The sequence below is a fragment of the Octopus sinensis genome, linkage group LG9 (assembly GCF_006345805.1).
Source record: "Octopus sinensis linkage group LG9, ASM634580v1, whole genome shotgun sequence".
Lineage (NCBI taxonomy): Eukaryota > Metazoa > Mollusca > Cephalopoda > Octopoda > Octopodidae > Octopus > Octopus sinensis.
The window spans coordinates 92,170,647-92,187,242 of record NC_043005.1 but is presented as its reverse complement, the minus strand read 5'-3'; the positions used below and the strand labels follow the sequence as shown (position 1 = coordinate 92,187,242).

Sequence of the window (16,596 nt, the reverse complement as noted above, 5' to 3'; positions counted from 1 at the left end):
TGTTCCTTTCTGCTGAAGAGCGTAGGCTCGAAACGTAAAAGGCTTTCTCACCTCCTCGAACATCAAACTGTTTATACACCTGTCTTCATCTTGCTTTCTGCAAATTTCAACTATATATATACACGACAGGCTATTTTGGTTTCCATCTACCAAATCCACTCACAAGGCTTTAGTCAGCCTGAAGCTATAGTAGGAGACACTTGCCTAAGGTGCCATGCAGTACAATGAGAATCCAGAACCATGTGATTGGTAAGCAAGCTACTTACCACACACCCATGCCTGCACCTATATTCTTTTATATACTATTACTTGTTTCAGCCGTTTGACTGCGGCTATGCTGGAGCGCCACCTTAAAATTAATAAAGATCAAGAGAATGGAGATTTACACATCCATGTTTTATTATACAGTTATTTGCAACATTCTTTCCTTGGACTGACACATGTTTTGGCTAAATCCATTGCACACTGTTTTGGGTGCATCTTGGTGTTAATTGTTGGTGCACACACACTCACACAATTGTTTGCAGAATCCAATAGAATCGAAATGTTTTGATAATAAGGAACCAAGGTAGAGTCCAGAACAACGTACCTGTGTATCAACAGTGAGTATGGACACTCACATGCTTACTAGATTTGTCCTTCCAGTTACGCATAGACCAAATACACTCAATGTATATGTAAAATCACACAAGGGTATACTCTGGTTCAAGATCCAACGCAGGGAAGGTTCTGAGTGTGGTGTAGTATAAATAATAACACAAACTGCATGGGGACCTCACTAGGTAGCATGGGAAATATGCTTAGTACACATGTAAAGTGACTGGTGTTAGGAAAGTCGTTCAGTTGTAAAAAAACCAAACCAAAGCAGGCACTGGAGAACAATGCAGTCTTTGGGCTCATCAAATCCTATCCAATCATCCAACTCATGTCAGAATGAAACATGTACATTTAATGATGATGCTACATCATCATCATCATCATCATCATCATCGTTTATCATCCGCTTTCCATGCTAGCATGGGTTGGACGATTTTGACTGAGGACTGGCGAACCAGATGGCTGCACCAGGCTCCAATCTTGATCTGGCAGAGTTTCTACAGCTTGATGCCCTTCCTAACGCCAACCACTCCGAGAGTGTAGTGGGTGCTTTTTACGTGCCACCGGCATGGGGGTCAGTCAGGCAGTACTGGCAATGACCTTGCTCGAATCTTTTTACACGTGCCACCGGCACAGGTGCCAGTAAGGCAACGTTGGTAACGATCACGCTCGATGCTGCATATATATTAAAAGCCATAGATGTCACTTGCAAGCAAGTATGACACAGTAGCATGTGCCAAGCTTTTGTTTTGGTCATCTGTTTTAGCTATGTAGTCACAAGCAGATGTAAGTGTCCTCTTAGCTCCAGTACCTTTGACTGAATAGAATATCAGGAACTGAAAATGGGAGACATGGAGGGAAAATGGCTGTGCCAGCAGCCAGCTGGTGCTCCTTTTCAGTTGAGTAGACTGGAGAAATATGAAATGAAGTACCTTATCCAAGGGTGCAATATGCTACCCTGACCTAGGAATCGAGCCCATAATTTTTTGATAGTGTACTCAATACCATAACCATGATATATAATGCTTTGAAATAAATGTCTTTTACAATGTACAATTGTTACATGTTACTAAATTATTAGAACTATTTAAGACATCCTTCACAATAATTTTATGAGAAGATAACTATAGTTTGAGAAAGGTAGAGTCCAGAACAACATACCTGTGTATCAACAGTGAGTATGGACACTCACATGCTTACTAGATTTGTCCTTCCAGTTACGCATACATCTACACATATAGACCAAATACACTCAATGTATATGTAAAATCACACAAGGGTATACTCTGGTTCAAGATCCAACACAGGGAAGGTTCTGAGTGTGGTGTAGTATAAATAATAACACAAATGAGCTGAGGTTCCCTACAGCTGTTTCAGACATGTTTTTTTTAGTGTAATACTGAGAGTGACAAGAACAATGTAATTTCATTACATATGCTAAGAGCACAGCAACTGAAAGAATGATAACGATGTATAAATCTGTTCTAAGGATTAAGCACGTATGGAGAAAATGTGAAAGCCATTGTAATTGATGAATACAGATAGAACAGGATGAAGGAAATGTGTGACATTGATCCGAACTTCTGCCAGTGGTGGCATTAAGAGAACTAGAACCATTCATGAGGTATTAAAAAAAGAAAAAAAGTAAAATTGTTTTAAAAAAGAGAAGAAAACCGATGCTATAAGCCTATATTTTCATAATTTGAAATGCACCTTTATCATACTGTGTCTAAATTAATGATACAGCTGTGTAGTTTTGAGATTTCTAAACTGTCATTCTCTCTAACAAATTGCTGCTAGAAACAATGCAGCCCACATGCAACCAACAGATTACCAGCAGCGAACTCATTCATTTGCTCCAAAGTTCAACAATTCCTTTGTTCCTAGAGTTCAACAAATCTCAAATCATTCTGATATCAGCTGATATTTGATTACATTGTACAATTACCATGGTTACACTTGTCAGCACATGTTAAATAACAAGTTCCTCATATCAGGTCCTGCTTGAATTCGATTAAAATTGCTGTTGTTGTCCAAGCCAAAAACTTTCAGAAAACCCTTCATGCAACACTTAAACTTTGTGAACTCATGGATTATGAAGCAATCATCACAAATATCGGGCACTTTGGTAATTACCAGAAGTTAGTTCTGAGCTTTTTGGGTTTCTTTTTCATGGCAAGTGGCATAGAAACTCTATTAAATGTGTTTATAACTTATGTTCCAGAATTCAGGTAAGCTTTAGATTTCAACACACACACACACTCACTCGTACACTGTAAATATTTACTATTAATCTTATTTTGTGTAAAGGTCAAGAGAATCATTTAAAACCTACATTATTTCATTCGTTTTCCTTATAATCTTTTATTGTATTGCATGTTGTTAGATGTCAACAAGTCTCATCATACGTTTATGGCCAACTTATATCGAGACAATGTCATCATAGTCAGATCATAGGTACACAACACAAATATAGTGAGAGGGTGGGTTTAAGAAAAAACTAATTAATAGCCATGAGATTTCAGGTACAGTCCCACTTTGCCATACTTTGAATAAATGTCCCATACTATAGCCCTGGATTGACAAATGCCTTGAGAGTAAATTTGGTAAATGGAAACTGTGCAGAAGCCCATTCTCTCTCTTTCTCTCTCTCTCTCTTCCTCTCTCTCTCCTCTCTCTCTCTCTTCTTCTCTCTCTCTTCTCTCTATCTTCCTCTTTCTCCCTCTTCCTCTCCCTCTTCCTCTCTCTCTTCCTCCCTCTCTCTTCCTCTCTCTCTCCTCTCTCTCTCTCTGTATGTGTGTGTATGTTATCATCATCATCATTGTTGTCATCACCATTATTTTAACATCCACTTTTTATAGTTGCCTGGGTCACACAGAATTTGATAGGCAGGCACACACACATACACACACACACACACACACATACACACACACACACATACACGCACACATACACACACATACATGCAGACATACATTCATACATACATACTTAAATATAAAAGAACATTATTATTCCCAAAATAATAACATTAGTGGCCACAAGTGTATATATTCACACATATATACACAAATATATGCATATAAAAATGTGTGTGTGTGTGTATATAGTGCCACATATTAGAGGAGGCTCTTAGTAATAACAGTGTAGCAAAACGACGGTGCATCAGCATGGTTGCAGCTCTGAGCTGAAACTAGAGAGAAAAAAATATACATATTTATATATATATATATATATAATATATATATATAATATATATATATATATATATATAAATATTATATTAAATTAGAGATAAAACCACTATTAGGCAAATCAAACAATGAAAAATCTGATTTTTCCCTGTAAGTTTGGATTTATTCCCTAATATTTTATTATATATATAAATATATAAATATATATATATATATATATATATATATATATGTGTGTGTGTGTGTGTGTGTATGTGTGTGTGTGTGTGTGTGTGTGTGTCTGTGTGTATATACTTCCTTGCTTTCATAGCTGAATCACTCCCAGAACTAGAGAAAAAAATTTCAGGTGTGGAAGCAAGGTCTAGAATCTTAGGGCCTTAGAGTCAATGTAGCAAAAACCAAAGTCCTAGTGGGTAGGAAGGTGGACAAATCACAAACCCCTTCAGTTAGATGGCCCTGCTCAATTTATAGAAAAGGTGTAGGTAGAAACTCCATAAGATGTACTCAGTGTAAGCAATGGACACATAAGAGGTGCAGCAATATCAAAGGAAGATTAACTGGGATGATAGTTTTTGTATGCGGTAGATACACAGGGGCAATAAACACTGAAGATCTTCAGAAAACAGATTGCATCACATGCCAGGGAGAGAAACTAGTAGTTGATAGCTGATAGCTTCCACTACTTAGGTGACCAAGTCTGCCGTTGGGGTGGATGCTTTGAGAGCATTGCCACTAGAATAAGAATAACCTGGGCAAAGTTCAGAAAGCTCCTACCTCTGCTGGCAACAAAGGGCCTCTCACTCAGAATGAAAGGTAGACTGTATGATGCTACACAGCAGTGAAACATGGGCCATGACTGCAGAGGACATGCATAGGCTTGAAAGAAATGAAGCTTGTATGAGCTGCTGGATGTGTAATGTCAATATGCATACATGACAGAGTGTAAGTCCCTTGAGAGAAATGTTGGACATAAAAGGCACCATGAGCCCACTAAATCCACTCACAGAGCTTTGGCTGGTCTGGATACAATAGAAAATAGGCACCAGCCAAGGGACTTCACCTGAAACCACACACCCACACATACTCACACTTACATACACACATGTATGCCTATATGCATATATATATGTATATATACATGTGTGAATGTATGCATGTGTGAATGTATACATGTGTGCATATATGTGTTTTGTGTTTGTCTCTTTCCATATCTTATTTACTTCCTCTTAGCATAGTGCTTCTGTAAAATATAAACCAACAGAATAAGTACCAGTCTTGAAAAAAAAAATAGTACTGGGGTCATTTTCATCAACAAAACCCTTCAGGGAGACATCCCAACAAGGCCACATCCAATGACTAAAACCAGTTACATAGTAAAAGAATAGGATCTTTTCGGTTTGAACGGCAGTCACCCATAATTATGACCCTGGTATTGATCTATTGCATTTCAATCTGTTTTAGGGTTAGGGTTAGTTAGGGTTAGGGTTAGGTTTAGGGGTGGGCGGAAGGGTATTTTTTTTCTTCACAAATGTAAATAAACCCAATCTGTTTCTTAAACGAGGGACATATTCATACGGCACAGAATGTTTTTTACCTCAATAGACGTCATTGATTGGTTGAAATTGCAGAAATTGAAGAAAAAAAACAACAAATATCTTACAAACTATAGAATTTTCTCAATAAAGCCAAGAGAAAAGATGTTTTATAAACACATTCTACCAGTCTACAAAGTTTAAAAGTGTTTAGTTTCGTGGAAATTATTTTAAAAACTGCCGTTCAAACCGAAAAGATCCAAAGAATATGATAATGAAATATGCATTATGGTTATTTATTGTTATGAATTAATCATTTATTATCTTGTAGCTTTGAGATTTCAATGACATGATTGTATAATTTTAGAATGACATTGTAGGGTAGGTGTGAAAGGCCAGACCTGACCAGTTTGAGCATAAAACAAGTAGAATATTTGGGCTGGATATAGCTGGTTTTCTGATGTAATGGTTTCAGTTACATGTTTGTTTTGAAATGCAAAAATATTTTCTTTGTTTCCAAAAGTAAAAAAAAAACAAACAACAAAAAAAAAACAGTATTGCACATATAATAGCTATTGATAACTTTTGATTTCTACCATGAGTGCAAGACCTCAAATTTGGGCAGTGGGTATAATTAAATATCAACACCAGTACATGGTTGGTATTGGTGCTGATACTCTTGATGGCAAGCTGGCAGAATCGTTAGCACGCCGGGTGAAATGCTTAGCAGTATTTCGTCTGCTACTACGTTCTGAGTTCAAATTCCGCTTTGCCTTTCATCCTTTCGGGGTCGATTAAATAAGTACCAGTTACGCACTGGGGTTGATATAATTGACTTAATCCATTTATCTGTCCTTGTTTGTCCCTTCTGTGTTTAGCCCCTTGTGGGTAGTAAAGAAATCGGTATTGGTGCTGATACTCTATTTTACAGACTTTTGTGGAATGAATGGCTAAGTTTATTCTAGCATTATTTGAACTCAGAAATATGTGATGACCAAAAAAATATCATAAAGCATCTGGTTGCATTTTTTCCCAGACACTTTACCTTCTTCAATCTTATTACTGAGTACCTATTAGTAAATAGTGAACAGTTTGATAGTATAATACACCATATAATAACTCATGGTAGTACATGTCATATCATGCTGTGTAACTTCTGTATCATAAATATAGAATTATGTTTTTGTTATTGTTATCTAGAAGAAAGTGACACATTATTTCAGATGACTGGGGTTTTTTTCTTCTAAAGACTTTGACTGTACAAGACACTGATATGATATCATTCTTGACATATATTAAATGAAATAATCATGAATCCCCAAATATCTAGAGTGTTAATCAACTCAACGGTTAAATTTCGAGATAGACTTAAAAATCCGAGATAGTCCTTATATAGTCATCTCAGGCAATGACATCATCATTACAACCAAAAGTACGAAAATCTGATGCTGTGTGGCCACCATGTGGTTGAGGCCACTGAACTCTTTCATTCAACTGTATTGCATAATTCTTTCTAATATAAGCACAAAGCTTGAAATTTTGAGGGAAGGGGCTAGTCAACTACCTTAACTTCAGTACTTAACTGGTACTTGATTTTATCAACCCCAAAAGAATGAAAGGCAAAGTTGACCTTAGTGGTATTTGAACTCAGGACATAAAATTGGAAGAAATTGCTGCTAAGCTCTTTGTCCGAAACTGATTTTGTCAGCTCACTGTCTTCTTGTATTATGTAACAAATTCAAACCCCCCCCCTTTTAATGTCACACACTTTATACCAATCGCTTTGTTTGTCTAGTTTAATACTTTGGTATTTGTAAAAAAGCTTGTTTTACTTTCTGAAATTTATCTGATTTCTAAATTTTATGATTTCAACTCACTTGACAAACAAGTACAACTCAAAGATTTTTTAATCTATTACTTATGCAATTTGTATTTAGAAGTCATTAAGCATCAACAATCCTGGGAGGAATACCACTGAGTGCAAGAACTTTAAACAGGAGATTTCTGCTGATGAAATCAAATGCTTTGCAAAAGTTGACAAAACAGATTGTGATGCTCTTGTCAAAAAATGGTTTGTTAAAATACTTCATGAAGTCCATCAGAATTTTATTCCTTTGCTTTTTGGTTAATTTTCTTGATACATCTCTCAGTAAGAGAGACACTGGAGTATTTTGTCAATTTAATTCTAGAATAAATATGCTTTCTACAGAGATCAAGGCAGCATCTCTTTGGCCAAGGTTTACAATTCCAATTTTATATTCCTTGTATTGCTGATGCATCAACATGAAAAGTGTAAGATTCATTGTCGGAAAAACTCAAGAGATTACTCCAAATCAATTGTAACTTTTGCAAAACTCTGTTGTGTCTGGGGAGAGTCATTTTCTTTTTGTGCCTTATAATGTAACACACTCACAGGTAAAATTTTCACTTTTTTTTCTTATTTTTATTTTCCTAGAATTTTTGTTGCGTCTTGCAACCTTTTCAATAGTTTTGACTCTGTCCGTTATTTATAAGGCACAAGAAGAAAATGACTCTCCCCAGACACAATAGAATATGCTTCAACACACGAACTCATATAAAGAATCTTGCAAACCAAATCCAAAAACGAAATATAATAAGCTTTTGCAATACTATTTTTAAGGAACAATATTCATTCTAACATCTCAAATAAATAATTCCATCTTGTCTTAGTGACATTGATTTATTGCTATTTATGTCCATGCTCCTCTTTAATTACTAAAACTGGAGTATATCATTTTTTGTTGGAGATCGACAAATGAAGTAAGCATTGTTTTTGTTTTTTTAATATTGCCAATGTCTAAATTTATTAAGCGAAAGGATCGTCTGTGATAGGAAATGTTTCACAAAGTTTAGTAGTATGATAAGTATAAATATTAACAGCAGAACTACATTTTTATCATTTTCATCAACTGTACCTCCAAACTTTTCATTGCCATTGTAAGGGTCAATACTTAATTTAGCTTGCTCACAATTTTAATGAGTTTTTCATTTTTTAAAGATCTCATAAACAATCAAATGAAGTCCTTATGATTAACACAATCGATGAATCTTGTGTGTGGAAGAATTAACATGATCCCTCTTGCATCTCCCATTTTCAGATTGCTTCCTGATTGGTGTGTCTGAGAATTAGCTGAACACAAATACTACTGCAAATATATTTGTTTTCAAATCAAAGTTATATCCAGAAAGGACATATTATCAGAAAATGCAGTCGGGTTCAGTACATACAGCCAATACATACATTTAAGCTATACAGTCAGGTTTTAAAGCCAGAACATACACTCAAAGTATTTTATCAACCAATATTCCTATTTCCATATTTGGAATGAAATTAAATGAAATGTATACCTTTGTATGGACCAAAATCTGATAATTATATTTATTATATTTACAGTTGTGTCAGTAACCACACTCATGGAAACATTACATACAACAGCACCAAAGATGAATGTCACCTTTATCCAAATAATGAGACAGGATTTAATACTACGGACAGAACTGAGGGAAGCATTGCCTGTAAATCTTGGGTCTATGACAAATCAGATTTTACGGCTACAGCTGCAACAGACGTAACTATACTTTCTGAATTATATTTTGTATTTTAGTTATCAGAAATGATAACAGCTACTGAGAAAACATCCTAGTTTTTGCTATTTCTGTATGTTTGCCTGTTAGTCTGTCTGTCAGTCGATCTGTCTGTAATTCTGTCTGATGGTCTGTCTGCCTCTGTCTGTCTGTCTCTGTCTCTGTTTGTCTGTCTGTCTGTCTGTCTGTCTCTCTCTTATTTGATATTGCTGCACCTTATATGTATCCCAAGCTTACACTGGGTACATCTTATGGAGTTTCTACCTACACCTTTTCTACAGATTGAGCTGGGCCATCTACCTGAAAGGACTTGTGATTTGTCTGCCTTCCTATTTACTAAGACTTTGGTTTTTATTAGGTTAACTCTAAGGCTCTTTGATTCTAGACCTTGCTTCCACACCTGAAATTTCTTCTCTAGTTCTGGCAGTAATTCAGCTATAAGAACAAGGTCATCAGCATAGAGGAGCTTCCAGGGGCAGCCTGTCTTGAATTCCTCTGTTATTGCCTGAAGGACTATGATGAACAAGTGGGGGCTGAGAACTGATCCTTGGTGAACTCCTACTTGTACCCTGAATCCATTGCTATACTCGTTGCCAACCTTCACCTTACTGATAGCATCCCTGTACAGGGCTTGTACAGCTTTCACCAACCACTCGTCTATCCTCAGTTTTCACATTGACCACCAGATAAGGGACTGGGGACCCTGTCAAAGGCTTTCTCCAAATCAACAAAGGCCAAGGACAGAGGTTTATCTTTAGCTATGTATTTCTCCTGCAGCTGCCTCAACATCACCTTTACCTTTGTAGCAGTTGACTATGGTGCTGCAACACCAGTCATTAGGTATGACTCCTTCGTGAACCACCTGATTTACACTACAGGTGACTAGACCATAACCAACACCACCAGATATTTTAAGCATCTTAGCAGAGATTCCTGGTGGGCCGGGAGCTTTTCCTGTTTTCATATCCTTAATTGCTCTATCTATCATGGAACTGTCAATTCAGGTAGCCAAACCTTCAATTGGGTCAATATTTGGCAGACTCTCCTCCTCCCACTCATTCTCTACGTTCAGCTGTCTTTCATAACGGCATTTCCAAGCCTCTTTCTTTGGAAAATCATTACATGCAAGTCCACCATCATCCATACGGATACATTTCTCTCCTATGACATCACAGTTTTCTCTCACACTGTCTTGCAATCTGAAACACTTCAGTCCGTTGGTCCTCACATCGTTGAACATAGGCAAGCTTCTTTTCTGCTTCTCCTTTGGCTAGATATACCTGTTTCCTAGCATCCCTTCCGGTAATCTGATACAGAACCACGCTACCCCTGTTCTTCCAGGTCTTCATGCTGGGATGTACATTCCTCACCAGAGAGGGTCTTTGTATTTATGAGCAACCATGCATCACTTTGTTTGGTGAGAATGTAATCTATCTGGCTAGCACAAACACCTGATTGGTAGGTTATCAGGTGGCTGGCTGGCTTCCTGAAGTTCATGTTACAGATCAAAACATTATTTGTACCACAGAACTCCAGTAACCTTGTTCCCTCTTAGTTTTGGGAGCCAAATCCATGGCCCCTATGCACACCATGGAAGATACCAGGTTGCCATCTGTGTATGTGTGTACACACACATTTATATATATATATATATATATATATATATATATATATACACACACACACATGAGGGGTGTTCATTAAAGATTTCCCCGGACCCATTTCCCAAACACTGGGATAAATGAAACTTGGCATAATTATTAGTCCTTCTCTACATGGCCACCATCAATGGTGACACACTTCTTCCATTGCTTTATGCAGCTGTGAAGATCTCGTCTGTAGAAGTCGGTAGGTTGCGTCTGGAGCCAAGACTTTACCTCAGAAACAAGTTCATCATCATCCACAAAGTGCTTCCCCTTCAAAAAAGATTTCATGGTTAGAAAGAGGTGAAAATCAGATGGTGTGAGGTCAGGAGAGTAACGGGGGTGAGGAAGGATTTCATAGACACAGGAGTGTGCTTTCATGTGGGCAACATGCGCTATGTGAATTGGGGTGTTGTCTTGAAGGAGGTGGACTCTTTTGGTCAGCATGCCATGCCTCTCTGTTTTGATGGTGTCCCACAATTTCTACAGCTGAGAAGCATAATATGTTCCATTAATTGTGGTGCCCTTTGCCAGAAAATTCATCATCACTACTCTGCGCTGCTCCCAAAAGACTGTGAGCATCACCTTGCCTGCTGAGGGTTGGACATAAGCCTTCCTTGGAAGTGGTGAGTTATGCTTCCATCGCCTCGACTGGATTTTAGTCTCAGGATCACAGTGATAGACCCCTGTTTCATCCTGTGTGATAAGTTCTGCAAAAAAAGTCCTCCTGGTGTTTTTGGCACATTGCCAAGAGCCTGGGAGCAATTGACTTGTTCCTGCTTCTGGAAAGGTATGAGCATCCGGGGAATCCATCGTGCAGACAACTTCCACATGTACAAATGGTCATGAATGATGTTTTTCATGAACCCCACACTTCTTGCGCTAGTTGCCAAATAGTTATGTGGCAATCCTCCAAAATGGTGACTTCCATTGGTGTCATCATCAATGGATGGTGTCATCATCAATGGCAGCATGTGGTTATCCAAGAATAGGAGCAGTCTCCACTGATGTTTGACAACATTTGAACTGGCGATGCCAGTGCTTGACTATGTTGTATGATGGTGCATCGTCGCCATCAACTTCTTTCATCTCATCGAAAGTCTCTTTTGGTGTACGACCTTTAAAGTATAAGAACCTGATCACTGATCTGCATTCAACTGCATCCATTATAACACCTTAGTCCACTTCAGCAGCCGTAAAAGACAAACGAATACAAGTGCAAAGCTGGAATTCACAATGTGACATTTAGAGACATGTATGATTAAACCTGTACAAGTTCCATTTCCTGCAATAACCAGAAGTGAGTCAGGGAAAAATTTTTAATGAACACCCCTTGTGTATGTGTGTGTGTGTTTGTGTGTGTGTGTATCTGTGTGTGCATGTGCGCTTGTGTGTGTGTGTGTGCACACATATATAGCTGTCATCATTTAGTGTTCAAATGAGGTTTAGTGTCTACAGCTTTTAATAAAAGGTAAAAATAGCTCATTACTAGGCTGTGTATTTAATAACAGTTCATCTTCAGAAAGTACTGATGGTGATCTGAGTTTGGAGGGGAAAACTTGCAGCAAGGGAACATCAGGGGCTTGTAGTTATGGTAGCAAAATGCATAGTATAAGTTCCATGGGGGTAATATGTAGCATTTATAATGAGAAGAACAAAGATAGATGAAATATAGTAGTAGTAGTAGTAGTAGAAGAAGAAGAAGAAGAAGAAGAAGTAGTAGTAGTAGTAGTAGTAGTAGTAGTAGTAGTAGTAGAAGAAGAAGAAGTAGTAGTAGTAGTAGTAGTAGTAGTAGTAGTGATAGTAATAGTAGTAATAGTAGTAGTAGTAGTAGTAGTAGTAGTAGTAGTAGTAGTAGTAGAAGAAGAAGTAGAAGTAGAAGTAGTAATAGTAGTAGTAGCAGCAGCAGCAGCAACAACAGCAGCAGTAGTAGTAGTAGTAGTAGCAGCAGTAGTAGTTGGTATGTAGTTACCAAGTTGGGAACAGCAGAGACGCACGTTGTGATTTAACTTTATATGTTTGGGTTAGCTAAAACTTTATTTTTTCCAGGCATCTATAATTTTATGTGTCTAAACTATCAACAAATAATTTATAGAAATGATGATAAAACACAATACTTGCCACATGTTTTTCAATGACAATTATTGTTATTTTCTTTTACAGATGAATCTCGTGTGTGGAAACGCTGACATAATCCCCCTTATAGATACGCTTTTTATGGGTGGAGTATTTACTGCATCTTTTATTTTTGGATTGCTTTCTGATTGGTATGTGTGTGCAAATTAATTTATAATTCAAGATGTGATAATTTAGTTGAACACAAATGCTAGATTATTCATACAAAAACTTCAAGTCAACAAAAAACTACCTGTCAATCCGAAACTCCTTCCAGCAAAATGCCTAAGGGAATGCAGGCATATGTTTTATCAATGTCCATAAAGCAAGCATACATCTCTTGACATTATGTTCTCAAAGAATAGTGTGAATATTTAGTCAGGTGTGATGCTTGTTCGATGAAAGCTACATTATTTTCCAATTAGCTTGAGCTCAGCAATGTCCCAAAAATAAACTTTACTTGTGGAGATTTCTCTATACCTAGAGGATTCCATATTGTATCTCTTGTCTCCCTTTTTAAAAATTTGAATTACCACACTACTTTTTTGCCTTTCTTAACTGATATGATATAAGAAAATAGCTTGTAGGAAGGAAAAGAATATCAGGTAGAAAACTGAGCTTAGAAGAAGCTTAGCTGTAACATACTTTCATTAATTGTTTTAGGTGCTTATATAATCATGGTGAACAGCTTTTGGATTTTCCTACTCTTTATCCAGCTGATCATTGAGGATGTGATGGCTGGAAGGAGAGAAGGCTGCACTTAGCAGTCAGCTGGTATGCGTTTACAGCTGAGTAGACTGGAGGAATAAGAAATGATGGGTTTTTCTTAAAGACATAATGCAGCACTCAATCCAGTTACTGAACTTACAATCTTAGGATCCTGAGCCCCAAAATCTAACCACACCACTACACCACACACTTTCACAAATAGATATATAAGACATCTTATGAACGGTTCCATTTATTATGTTCCATTTGCTTTCCATTTGTTCTAGGAAAGGCCGTAAACTAACAGAGTGTATAGTTCTGGTTATTCAGATTTTGTGCTTGTTTCCACTCTACTTCATCAAAACCAGTGAAATCCTTATTGTCCTGCGATTCTTTGGAGGAATATCTTCAGTTGGTATTTTTTCAACAGCTTTTGTACTTGGTAAGTCAAAGCATCACAGTTTATCAAAATCATCTATGTCACCATAGTAACATGAGATCATACTATTTTCTATAGATTTCATTTGAAAATGATCTAATTAATATAGTGAGTTTTATATATTTTTAATCTATTTTTTTGAGATTTGCCTAGAAATTTGCCTAGAGAATATGACAGGAAGAATATGAGTTGCTGTTGTTGGAGAAGTGCAAACTCTTTATTGTATTGCATCAGTGTGTTTAGTTATGGGGTTTGCTTGCAGTCTTTTGTTGTATTAGTGTTTGTATTGTGTGTTGTGTGTATCATGTGAGTTGTAGACAAATTTCAACTGCATCACCTGCTACACTTCCGTGTTGTAGGGGTGTATGCAGCATTCTGTGTTCTTTTTTGTTGTTGGAGGAGTGCACACTTTTCTCAGTGTTGTATTGTGTCAGCTTCTTTTGCTATGGGGTCTGGTGCAGTCTTTTGTTGTATTAGTGTTTATATTTTGTGTTGCGAGTGTAGTGCATTGGATATTTGACCTGTTGGTGGTTGTTTATTTTATTGGATATTTGCTATATGGAGTGTGTCTTGTGTTTGCGGATTGTTTCATTTGGGTTGTATTATTGAATTGATAGTGTCTTGCGTAGGATGTGGGCTGTTCCTAGCAGGGCTATTTTTTGGATAGTGTGTAGTGTTGAGGGCTCAGGTATAGTTTCTACGTTTTTGTTCATATGCTTCTTTTTATCATGCTCAGTGCTCCAATTAATACTGGTATTGTTTTCATCTTTATATTCTAACAATTTCTCCATGCAAGGTGGCAAGCTGGCAGAAATGTTAGCATGCCGGGTGAAATGCTTAACAGTATTTTGTCCTGTTTTAACGTTCTGCATTCAAATTCCACTGAGGTCAACTTTCATCCTTTCAGGGTCGATAAATTAAGTATCAGTTGCGTACTGGGGTTGATCTAATCAACTAGACCCCCTCCCCCAAAATTTCAGGTCTTGTACCTAGAGTAGAAAAGAATTTCTCCACTTCTTTTGGAGCAATATTTGGTCAGAAGAGACTGCAATGTCTATCAGTAAGCAGATGCTGTTTTTCAAATCCTTGATTATTATGTCTGGGTGATTAGCTTTTATTTCTTTGTCAGTTTGAAGAGGCACATCCCAGATGATTGTATCCTGGTCATTGTCATGTACCTTGTTTGGCACATGTTTATACCATTTATTGACTGGTTCTTACTAGTATTTCATCAACCCTGAAAGGATGAAAGCTGAAGTTGACCTTAATGACATTTGAACCCAGAACATAAAGACAGATGAAATACTGCTAAGTTTAGTGTGCTAATGATTCTGCCAGCAAAGAAGACAGGCATTCTCTTGTAAAAGAAATAACAACAACAAAAGTTGTTGGCATCCTTTTGTCTTGGGAGACAATGGAGTTGCGCATAAACTAATCCAGTCTGGTTTTTACATTTCATGTCCTCTCCAGTTTTCCACAGGCTTGGGCTAGATGTAAGAAAATCCTGGATAGCCCAATCATCAGAATTCCTCTCTCAACCTTATCTAAAAGCATTGCCACCCTTATCTAAAAGCATTGCCATTGACTACCTTGTCAATTCAAAGATGACAAAAATCTGTGATCTCAGAAAGTTGAATTCCTGAGATGGTATATAATTTTGTGGGATTCAAGTCCCTTGGTATTTACTTGATCGATTTTTATACATACTTTTGTAGATGAAGAAATTGTATCACATGCACATATAGTGTCTTCTTTCTTTATTTTATAGCACTGGAAATTGTACCTCTTGCATACCAAACAATTGTTGGTCTATACAGCCAAATAATGTTTTCTGTTGGAGAATTAGTTGTAGTAGGCATTGCTTACTGTACTCAGGAGTGGCACCTTCTCAGTCTTGTGGTGGCTGTCTTCTGTTTCTTCCTTTTGTTCTTTATATTGTAAGTAAACTTTCTTTCTCACCTACGTCCCAGTTACAAACACAAAGAACCAATTTAATTTAATTTCACACATCACAATAACATTCTCTCTTCTGGTTAGACAAAAGAAAAAGGGTGAGGAGAAACGGAATTACAATTTCATTACATTCAAAGTTTATGAAACTTGGTACCAGACCATATACTAGGAAGTATGAGACAAAGAAGGAACTAATTCTACTAAATTCTACACAATGTAGCATCTAAATAATTTATAGTAATTATTTACAGAAAGGGGGATTTGGTATTAGTGTTTCTAGGGAATACACTAGAGTATTCTAGAATATTCAGAGGGAATACACCAGGAACAGTTTGGATTTGTTTGTGTTGTATAACAAGTAATGACATCCATTAATTATGCCTGAAGGCTTTCTTTTAATAGCATTTAATAGCAGTTATATCTGAATATGAAGAACACATTGTGAGTAACACTAATGTATCATTGAAGACTGGGTCATCAGATGATGCCAATTATAACAGATCTATAGACAAACAATAATAACAGTTCTCTGAATGTGTATGTGTAGAGTAGCACAGAAGTGTTTCTTGAAGACTGGATCTTGACATTATCTCAATTATAACACATTTATTGACTAACAATAAAGTCAGTCCTTACATTAGTTTGTGTTGAGTGGTAGAATCAGTAGAGCAGCCATGGTTGAGCGGTTAAGAAGTTCAATTTATAATCGTGTGGTCCTGAATTTGATTACACATTGGGCAAACATATAAAATGTAATAATTCTGAAGATAGTTAAGATTAATTAAAATCAAGCCCTGTGAAACAGT

At 36.9% G+C, this 16,596-nt stretch overlaps 1 protein-coding gene across 5 annotated transcripts in view; it reads left to right on the top strand.

Moving 5' to 3' along the window:
- Positions 1-16,596, top strand: part of LOC115215604 (organic cation transporter protein-like) — a 70,100-nt gene that overhangs the window by 5,595 nt on the left and 47,909 nt on the right. For 4 of the 5 annotated variants that reach the window (XM_036506146.1, XM_036506145.1, XM_036506144.1 and 1 more), the window contains exons 1-5: positions 2,547-2,828; positions 8,742-8,916; positions 12,739-12,842; positions 13,686-13,840; positions 15,606-15,774. In XM_036506146.1, the coding sequence (XP_036362039.1) occupies positions 2,686-2,828; positions 8,742-8,916; positions 12,739-12,842; positions 13,686-13,840; positions 15,606-15,774 (746 nt within the window). In that variant the 5' untranslated portion in view covers positions 2,547-2,685. Of the gene's footprint in view, positions 1-2,546; positions 2,829-8,741; positions 8,917-12,738; positions 12,843-13,685; positions 13,841-15,605; positions 15,775-16,596 lie in introns of those variants that run through there. The other variant, XM_036506147.1, reaches the window with a different exon arrangement.